General features: G+C 50.8%; 1 protein-coding gene across 1 annotated transcript; it reads left to right on the top strand.

Annotated features, from left to right (window-relative positions):
• The first annotated feature begins 2,001 nt into the window (after nucleotides 1–2,001).
• On the top strand, nucleotides 2,002–9,614 carry Aipl1 (aryl hydrocarbon receptor interacting protein like 1). The gene is made up of 6 exons (XM_041665690.1): nucleotides 2,002–2,097; nucleotides 2,675–2,854; nucleotides 7,176–7,364; nucleotides 8,162–8,338; nucleotides 8,412–8,553; nucleotides 9,412–9,614. Exons 1-6 carry the CDS (start codon nucleotides 2,002–2,004, stop codon nucleotides 9,612–9,614), a joined length of 987 nt encoding a protein of 328 aa, XP_041521624.1.
• Nucleotides 9,615–10,451: the final 837 nt, after the last annotated feature.

The following is a 10,451-nucleotide window of genomic DNA, read 5'->3' on the forward strand; positions in this document are numbered from 1 at the left end:
TCTAGCTGAGGCACTGGATGGAGGGGGATGCAAGAACCTTGCCACATTCCAGGACTGACTGTACTAAGGCTGAGAGAAGCAGAGGGCATGGCCAGGGTCGGGGGTCAGGAGCAGAGACCCAGGTTAGGGCAGGAGGTTAGAATAGATCCGGGGTGGGAAGTCAGCTGGCTTTGAAGAGAGGAGCAGGTGACCAGAACTGTGGTCCAATAAAGGCTTTGAAAAGATTGGAGTCTGTGGCCTGAACAGGCAATGGACGCTCCCTACCCAGCAGTGAAACCTGGTCCCTCAAATCCCTTTGCCCCTTCCCTTTGCTGTGGGTTTTTTGTCTCCCTGCAAAGCACCAAATGGAAACAGTAGCAAAGTGTCAAGCTTGGAAAGGAGGGCTGGGTCCTTCTTTCCCATTGTGCAACTGATCAGGAGGGAGAAATGCCCCAAAGAGAAACTGTGTTATGAAGAGAGTCATCATAAAGTAACTCACAAGGCTATCCTCCACGGCAGGGGAGAGCACTGCAGGGAGCTTAGGGTCAGTGCTGGGCCCTGGCCTAGGTTCTCCTCCCCCACCCCATGATCATGGCCTAGGTTCTCCTCCCCCACCCCATGGCCATGGCCTAGGTTCTCCTCCCCCACCCCATGGCCATGGCCTAGGTTCTCCTCCCCCACCCCATGGCCATGGCCTAGGTTCTCCTCCCCCACCCCATGGCCATGGCCTAGGTTCTCCTCCCCCACCCCATGATCACGGCCTAGGTTCTCCTCCCCCACACCATGGCCCTGGCCTAGGTTCTCCTCCCCTCACCCTATGATCATGACCTAGGTTCTCCCCTCACCCCATGGTCATGGCAGTGATGTCCCTGTCTGATCATTCTACCTCCTCAACACACATGCCCCTCTAGGCTGTCATATGGCTGGAGAAAGATGGTGGGGAAGAGGAAAAGGCCTCTGCGCCTTCCGTATTACTTGCTCCCCAAGACTGGGATGGAAACAAGTCCTGAGTTGGGGACCTGGCACTCAGGGAGGGCTTTCTAGAATTCTAGGCTTCATCCTCTGTGTCTGACCAGTTTGCCTAGATTTGTTCTTAAGGCAAGGACTCTTTATGGAAATCAAGACTTTTGAGGGTGCTGAAGATAGGGAACCCCAGGACCCAGGCCTTACTGGAGAAGGGAATTGAGGAATGGTGGATTGGAGAACATAAGGCCTTTCTCTGATGAAGGAATCCCTGGTTGGCTTTTATACAAGTTATAACGTCTCCCCTTTGCAAGGTCAGTGTTCTGCCTCTTGGTCACGAATCAATGTCCAGAAGAGACTGATTTTGGGGCGCTCGGAGTCCATTATTAGTCTCAAGATTTTGAGAGAACTATGAGAATTTGAGTTGGCCACAAGGTGGCGCCAAACACTAAGTCTTCACATTACATTTTTTTCTTCTCGTCTCCCAAGGGGGTCCCGGGGGCTCCTAAATGTCTCACACGACCCAGGACTGAGGCCTAGCCAGACCTTAGAGTGGAGGGAGAAGCTTAGTGCTAGGAGTGCCTCAATTTCTCTCAGAACTGTTTCAACCTCTCTTAGTTACCCCAAAGTCAGGACCCCGCTGCTGCCCTCTGGTCACTTTTCCCAGCTCCCAGGGAAGTGCTAAGAGACAGAGACTGGACAAGGTTGGCACTGCAGGTGCAGGAGGGACAGACAGTGGTGGCTTTGGGCCTCCACTCCTCTCCCCTTGGGTAGTCCCACGCCTCTCCTGCTGCCTTCCTTCTCCAATCCCTCCTCACGGAAACATCAGCTGACTTCTTTCGCTGAGATTGAAAGAAAGCAAAGCCTGTGGGTGTCAGACTCAATGGAGTCTGTAGTGGCCAGACGTCCTACCTTCCTCCTGTGTCCCTTCCCTGCCAGGAAATCCTCCAGGTGCCAACTGCTTAACCGTCCTTTCCTGTGGGGGATTATCTAGTCAGTCTATAACTGGGTGTCAGTAGGATTATCTAAGTCAGCACAAACCTCTCCCATCCCTGCAGCATGGACGTCTCTCTACTCCTCAATGTGGAGGGTGTTAAGAAGACCATTCTGCACGGGGGAATGGGAGAACTCCCTAACTTCATCTCGGGCTCCCGGGTGAGTAACCTTCCCCCAGCTAGAGCCCCCATGGTCCCTTTCTGAGTTCCAGCTGTGCCCAGGGCATTGCAAATAGCTTTTGGTTCAGCCCTAATCCAGCCAGGCAGGGCTTTTCTGAAATTGCCCACCCTATGCACCTAGGCTGCCCTGTTTTGGAGTTTATAAACAGGCTATTTTGGGGGGTAGTTTTTGGGGTAGCTTTAGTGCGGACTGAGGGGTTGGGGGTTAGGGATTTTTCCAGAGCTCCAAATGTCAAGTGAATAGGAAGGAATCTCGGGAGTTCTGGTGTTTGTCCCCTGTGTTTGATGGGTCTCCCAGGGTGGATGGACACATCCCTGGACATTTGAGCTTATTGGGGAAGGATTCTTGACTCTTGGTCGTGAGAGACGGGCATAGGCTATGCTGGAAAGGAATGGGTTCCTTGTGGGCACTTGCAGGGTGTGTCTGATGCACCTTAGCTTACCAGGCATAGATGAACTGATTCTGAGGATAGCCCTAGGAACCTGTGGTGGCTGGGTGGCTGCCGCTGGAATTCGGGAGGTATGTCTACATCAGACCCCTCTGTTCTGGGGACTAGGTGACGTTTCATTTCCGAACCATGAAGTGTGACGAGGAGCACACAGTGATAGATGACAGCAGGCAGGTGGGCCAGCCCATGAGCATCATCCTCGGCAACATGTTCAAGCTGGAGGTGTGGGAGACGCTGCTGACATCCATGCGGCTCGGGGAAGTGGCCGAGTTCTGGTGCGACACCATCGTAAGTAGGCCACATGGCTCTTTCCCCACTTGGTCCCCACACACTCTTCCTGGAACCATCAAGGTTCAGGAAGTTAAGGCTAAACAAGCCTCTCTATTCTAGCCTGAATTCCCATTGTCTGTCATTACAAACGTGGCGACCTTCAGGCAAAGCAGGCCTTAAAGAGACATAAAATGTATGGGTGGCTGGGGAGCTTTGGAGAGGACCTTGGAGTAGGAGAGGGTCATCCCTGCCCTTTTCTTTCTGCTCAGTGAAGCAAGTCCTGGAGTCTGTGGTCACTGGGCTTTTTTGCCCTCCCCCATTCTTTCCAGCTCTATGACTCAGTTCATGTTTACGTCACTCATAAGTCATCTTTACAACGTCTTGCTCTGTGATTTGGAGAGACAGGCGCTTCTTAGAGAAACTTGCAAACTTGCAAAAGTCAGGAGAAGCCTATCAAGAACCTGCCCCCTAGGCTGGCACAATCAGCCCACCACCCTGTCTCGAGTCCTCATACCTCCAGGGCACTTCCCTTCCTCATCCCACGCCGCGTGGGCAAATTCCAGGCATCGTGGCCATTCATTTGGGAACACTAGATTTGGTGACTCTGAAGCTACCGGACATTTGAAAAACACAGCCACAGCACCGTTGTTAAATCTCCAGAGAACCCAAACACCCCCTGCACACTCTCTAATTGCCTGACACAGGATTCTCTGACCATCTCACTTAGTCCCTTTACAAGATTTAATTTTTATTTTTAAGTGTGTCTATGCACGCGTGTATCTATGTGGATCCGTTCACATGAGTGCAGGTGTCCATGGGGTACAGAAGAGGGTGTTGGATCCTCTGGAGCTGGAGTTGTAGATGGTTGTGAGCTGCCTGGCATGCGTACTGGGAACTGCGCTCTATTCCTCTGAAAGAACAGCAAATGCTCTTACCTGTTGGGTCACCCCCCCCCATGTCGCTCATTTATTCTTTAGAAATGAGTGGCATTTGTGTGTGCAGGCAGGATCCAAACAAAACCAATGTGTCAGGCTTTACCTGTGTGGCTCTGTATCTGTCTCCCTGGGTTTCCTGGCCCTTTCAGGTCATGGAGTTAGTGGTCCTAGAGATATGTACATTTGGATTCTGAATGTAATTGTCTGATATATTCCTTTATTTCTTGTATTTCTGACAAATGAGCTTTTTGTCTAAAATCTTGAAAAGTCTTTCATTCTTTCTTCTCCTTTCCTTCTCACTGATTTGTTTTTGTCCAGGGTTTCATGTAGCCCAGGCTGGCTTCAAAATCCCTGTGTAGCTGAGGATGACCTTGAACTTCTGATCCTCCTGCCTCTACCACCCAGGTGTGAGGATTACAGGTGTGTGCCACCACATCTGGTTTATGTAGTACTAGGGACTGGGAATTTGGGTTTGGCAGGCAAGTCCTCCCCACCCCCAGTCTTTGTTTTAAAGTCACGGAGAGCTCTGTGAACGTCTCACTGAGGACCGCACGGTACCTGCCTATCACATGCAAGATTGAGATTGATGGGTGAGTTCAGGTGTTGACAAGCTGAGCTGTCTATCACAAGGCTCCCCCTGGATCTTCACAGTGGATGGTGGTTAGATACTCTTTATTTCGTGGGGAGCTAATGACCCTTTTGAAAGAGCAGTTTGGTAGAGAGAGATTGCATTTGAGACGTATTTTATTAGTGTGGAGTGACCTGGGGAGATTCTTTCTCCTCTTGCCACTCTGTCTCCTCATCTGTAAATGAACAAATGGCGTGTTTGGGGCTATTTTGGGAGTCACAGGATATGATATAAATGAGCGGAAGTCATGGTGCACATAAGGCGATTAAAAGGTAGAAGCTAATATTTTGAGCTAGAAGGATGTTGAAGATTAACTACTTTGTTTTACTGAGGAGCCTTACTCTGAATATGATTTTGAGAGGGGAAGTAATCTGCTCTGGTTCAAACAAGCTGAGGGGCAAAATCCAAGTGGGATCCTTAGCTTTCTTGTCCAGTACTTGCACCTTTTAACAGAGCCAGACTGCAGTACCACCGTCTACCACTAGGGGATGCCATACACTACATGACTCCCCTGTGTTCCTCAGCATACTAAAGCCCAGCATCTTTTCTTCGCAACACTCTTGTTGTTATTATTTTAATCTTAATTTCCTTTAACTTAAACAATGTCTTTCTATCAGTTCAGGCCTTCATTCAGTTGGTTTATTCTGTGGTGTGAATTTAGAACCACCCCTTCTGCCTTTGCTCTCAGTGAGGCATCCCCGAGCTTGGAAGACCCCTATGCATCTACTTTAGGCTTTATGTCTACAAGCCTTTGTCATCAGCAAGAGCCCCCTCACCTGCTCAGGGTGCATATTTGCTAACATGGTGGGCTTCATGCACAGAAGGCTGTCAATACAGTCTTGATTTGTTGATTGATTTGTTGTGCAAAGCCATAAGCTGCTGCTCACTCCAGGAGCAGTTCCTGGGGCCTTTGATGATGGATTGGGAGGTGGGCCTGTAAGCTGAAATAAATCCTGTCTGCCTTAGGTTGCTTTTGGTCATGGTGCTTTATCACAGTAATGGAAACCAAACTAAAATACCTGCCCTAGGAAGAGTATATGTAACTATGTTTAGTCAGCCCCTTCTCTGTGGGCAGCCTCTACTCAGGAACCAGAGTTCTACATAGATTCAGTCACCAGTAGGGCAGGCACAGGCCCAAGAAGACCTGACTAAGCAGTCATTGGGTGTCACTTACTGTCCTGCACTCTACCTGGACTGTCCTTGTTCAGTCAGCTTGGAGTTATATCTTTGCAGGAATGGGGGTTCCTCCCTCTCTCCCCCAGTACAGAGGGGCAGGATGAGTGAGAGTTCCTGGTCCCCTGTCTGCCTCCGAGGGTCTGTCTCCACCTAGAACCTGTTGCTGGTGCTCAGAGAAAAAAAAATCTGATTCCACAGGATCTGGGTCCCCAGTTGCCCAATGGGTAGGGGCAGCTGTTTTAAGTTCATGCAGGGAATGGGCTAGCAGACGTATCCGCAGCAGCCGCAGCAGGATACTTGGGTTCTGGATTCCATCACGGGTCTGCGATATTCTGTTAATACTTTGTGCTTAAACACCGGAAATAAATTTAAAAACCAGACCCTCCCCCTGCCCCAACCAAGCCCAACACATTGAGAGTCAGTGGATGTGGTCTGTAACACTGCAGGTGGCAGCCTCTGGTCCAGACAGGGCCTTGGCCTGAGCCAGGCACTGACCTCAGAGCAAAGAGGGAACCATGATGATGGGCTCCCTGATTGGTCGAGTCCTCAGATGTCTAGAGCCCATGGGTGGCAATGACTGCTCCTATAGCCTATAACCTGGTAGGAGGGCTCCAGGATCCCTCCCTTTCACAAAATTGGTGCTAGAAAAATGTCAAACTTGGTTCCTTCTTCTAGGTTCTATCTTGCTCCTGATGTCACTCCATAACCCTGGGCGTGGGCTGGGGCACCAGACCTGCCAGGTTGGCAGGTATCTAGTAGAATGCAGCCTTTGTCTGAGGTCCTGCTTAAATGGCTCCAGTGGACTCCTCCCCAAAGCAAGCTGGTGGGAGGAGGATGCTTCCTCCCTTATTCTAGCCTTAATCCTTCAGACAGCGGCCATCTGGCTGTGCCTCTCAGAAGTCAGCCCAGGGCATGTGGGCTAATCTGGGCCAGTGGGGGTGGGGAGAATGACCTTCAGCCTTCAGCATCTGTCCTTTCCACCAGCGGAGGGACAGGGGTGGCTTTGTAGCCATCTGAACTTGACCTCTGTGGCTCTGAGGCTCTACCAAAGAGTCGAGGCCTAGTATGGAGCAGGCCTTGATGAACCCCAAGGGCCAACTCTGGATGCAGCTGGATCAGACCAGACATACAGGTGCACTGGCACGTTCAATGGCTCTCTCAGGTTTAGGGCTCTGCTCCATTCACCGCTACGTCCTGGAAGCCCTGGGCTTGTGGGGCTCAAGGACTCCTTGGGGAAGAATGTATTATGCTGACCACAGGGCTATCAAGGGGCAACGTGTGGCTCAAAGCACAGCTTGGAGAGGCAGGTTCAAATCCTGTCTGTGTCATGCCTGACTGTGTAGCTTTGAGGTCTAACCCCTCTGGGCTTCTTTTCTTCAGCGGTAGCACCGGGATATTCACAGTGACTCTTTTGCTGGGTGGTCCTAAGGGTTAGAGGTGCCAACAGGTTTAGAGCGGTTGGGCACACTGTGAAATACAGTTGTTCTGGTAGGTGTCCTGGGATGGCAGTGCCCATGAGAAGGGCCCAGCCCAGGCTGGGTGTGGTCTGGCTTAGCTCTGAACAGACAGCTAAGACAATGCTCCTTCATCTCTCCCACAGCACACAGGAGTCTACCCTATGTTGTCTCGCAGTCTACGGCAGGTGGCTGAGGGCAAGGACCCCACTGGCTGGCATGCGCACACGTGCGGGTTGGCCAACATGTTCGCATACCATACTCTGGGCTACGAGGACCTGGATGAACTGCAGAAGGAGCCGCAGCCGCTCATCTTCCTGATTGAGCTGCTGCAGGTGGGAACCAGGTGTGGGAGGGGCTGGCCCCGGTCAGGAGGGATCCTGAGGACTCCTGACCCCATGCCCACTTCACTTGCTTCTCCAGTAAACGAGAGGCTGGTCAGGGACCCCAGCAGAACTGAAAGTTGCAAACCCCCTCCAAAGGAAAACACTCATTTGGAAACAACGTTTGAAAAATGGGATTTAATTTCATTTTTGAAGCATCTTTATTTAATTGGTCATCTGTCAGCTTCCATTTCTGCAAGATTGAGGGTTGCAGCCTCCTTCTTGGTTCCTGTAACTTGTGGGTTTGGACTTGGGTCTGGCACAGTAAGAGAGCCTGCATGGGGCTAGAAGCGCCAGGCTCAAGGTCGAGGCCAGGTCAGGACTCAGCTTATGACTAAGGGTAAGGAAAACTAAAAAAGAACAGTTGTGTGGTTTGTGCACTGTGCGGGAACATCTCTTCAAAAGCGCTCTTTGTAGACATTACACGTTTGTGTTATTATGATGACAAATTCTCTCCAGATGGCAATAAAAGTGTCTTGTTCTAACACAGCAAGCACTCATGACAATCTTCCAACTACTGGAAGTAAACTTTCCTTAAGAAAGGAGCCTTTTTGTAATTTCCCCAAAGGCACCGACTTGCTTAAGGCAGGGCTGGATCTCGTTGCTTCCTTGCTCTGTTCTCAATGTCTTGACCAGCATACCCGACACTTGGTGTGGTGCCTCACTGTGGGACATGGCAAACCACTTCAGAAGGAGGCTGGGGTCATCTCGCTGGTCCTTTCTTGGATAACGTGTAGCTCCTGGACTAGGTGGAGGCCCCGAGCGAGTACCAGAGGGAGACATGGAATCTGAACAATGAAGAGAGGATGCAAGCCGTGCCTCTCCTTCACGGGGAAGGCAATAGGCTTTACAAGCTGGGTCGCTACGATCAGGCTGCCACCAAGTACCAGGAGGCCATCGTGTGCCTGAGGAATCTTCAGACTAAGGTTGGGAGTGACCGCTGGCTGGGTGGGCTGGGATGAGCCTTACCCAGTCGGTGGCTGAGCTTCTGCCTTGCAGGAGAAGCCCTGGGAGGTGGAGTGGCTGAAGTTGGAGAAGATGATCAACACCTTGATCCTCAACTACTGCCAGTGTCTGCTGAAGAAGGAGGAATACTACGAGGTGTTGGAGCATACCAGCGACATCCTGCGCCATCACCCAGGTGCAACCCTGGCAGGGGTGAGGGGGTAGGGGTGAGGGAGCAGTGGGAGTGGGGGAGTAGGAGTGAGGGTGGAGAAGTGGGGGGGTGAGGGTAAAGGAGCAGGGGTGGTGGAGATGGAGATGGAGGTGGGGGTGGGGGAGATACAGACAGCCAGGTCACAGCCACTGGCACTGGCCTCATGTGGCCCTTTCTGTGGTGAGAGGCACAGAAGCTTGTTTTCAACCTGTTGACTTCCCCAAGCCTGCAACTGCATTGTCGGTGCTTCTAGGTGGGTGATATTTATTGTGGGAGCTGTTTGTTTCAGACTGAGGCTGGCCATGTAGCCCAGGCTCACTGGGAACTTGTGATCCTCCTACCTTAGCCTTTAGAGCTCTGGGTTTTACAGGTGTGCACAATCACTGGCTTTAGGGAGGTGGTTTTTAAAATCTTATTTATTTTTATGCTTTTCAAATGTGCATGTGGCTGTTATTCCATTAGTTTGGGAGTAGTAACCAGGCTTTGAAAGGAGGCCAGCAATCGAAAGAAAAATATGGAATCGACATTGAAAGAAAAATATGAAATTGACTTTGGTAGTATTTGAGAAGGAGTTTACAACTAACACTAAGCAGGATAGCACAACATTTGTTGCAGGCGCTAAGTACTCCACCCTTATTATTGCACTGAGTCTCACCATCACTCGGATTGGTCAGGCACAATAACAGGGTCCGATGGTGACAAAGCTCAGGTCCTCAGAGGTAACAATACAAGAATTCTGAAGGTGAAATTGGTTACAGCACTTGGAAGAAATCGAGGTCAGGAGGTCTGATGCCAGGGCTCCCTGGGGCTGGTCGGTTGGGTGCAGCTCGCTCCTCTCCGCAGGGATCGTGAAGGCCTATTATGTGCGCGCACGTGCTCACGCAGAGGTGTGGAACGCTGAGGAGGCCAAGGCGGACCTCGAGAAAGTACTGGAGCTGGAGCCTTCCATGCGCAAGGCGGTGCTCAGGGAACTGAGGCAGCTGGAGAATCGTCTGTTGGACAAGCAGGAGGAGGAGCGGCAGCGCTGCCGGAATATGCTGGGCTAGGCACGGGCTGGGCTGACTGGGCTGGCCAGGGTAGGAGCTGCTGTCTGAAACGCTGGACTGAGGACTGGGGCAGTGAGCACTGAGCTCACGCTGCCCCACTTGCTCTGCAGGGTGCCCCAGGGCGCGGTGGTGTCCTTGGTTGCCATGAGACTGCCAGTGACTCCTCTGTGGTTGGTCGCACAGCCTGTGGGCCACATTCAGCAAGTATAGCCCGAGCATCCCTGGTTCAATTAACAAGGACTTCGATGCTGCTTTTTAGCATATACTCATACTAAATTATATTATGATTAATTTCTGAGGGCTGTGGATATAGCACAGTGGTAGCGAGCTTGTTTAGCAATCCTGGAGCCCTGAGTTTGATCTCCAGTATAAATAGATACATATAAATACATGTATACTGTGGGATCAAAGTCATAGGTGCCCATGAAAATCAAAAGCACCCCCCCTCCAAATTAACAAATGGCACAGGCTAGCTCCCCTTCCGTAGCTCGGGTGCAGTAATCAACCTTACTTTAAATTAAAATATTTAAAAACGATTTATTAATTTTAATTTGTATGTATATATGTGTCTCTGTGTGTATATGCCACGTGCACATGGGTATCCAAGGAGGCCAGAAGAGGGCTTGCAATCCTATAAAGCTAGAGTTGCGGGTGGTTGTGAGCTGCCCTATCTGAGTGCTGGGAACCAAACTCAGGTCCCCTGGAAGAGCAGTGAGTGCTCTTGACTGCTGAGCCTTCTCTCCAGTCCCAAAAGGAAAAAAAAAAGTTTTTAATTAGCACTCACAATTGGTTTTCATTATAGTATTTTCAAGCAAAAGTAGTTTTTGTTGATTCTCC

This window comes from Microtus oregoni, unplaced genomic scaffold (assembly GCF_018167655.1).
Source record: "Microtus oregoni isolate MIOR12 unplaced genomic scaffold, Mior012 000015F_ref0000493, whole genome shotgun sequence".
Lineage (NCBI taxonomy): Eukaryota > Metazoa > Chordata > Mammalia > Rodentia > Cricetidae > Microtus > Microtus oregoni.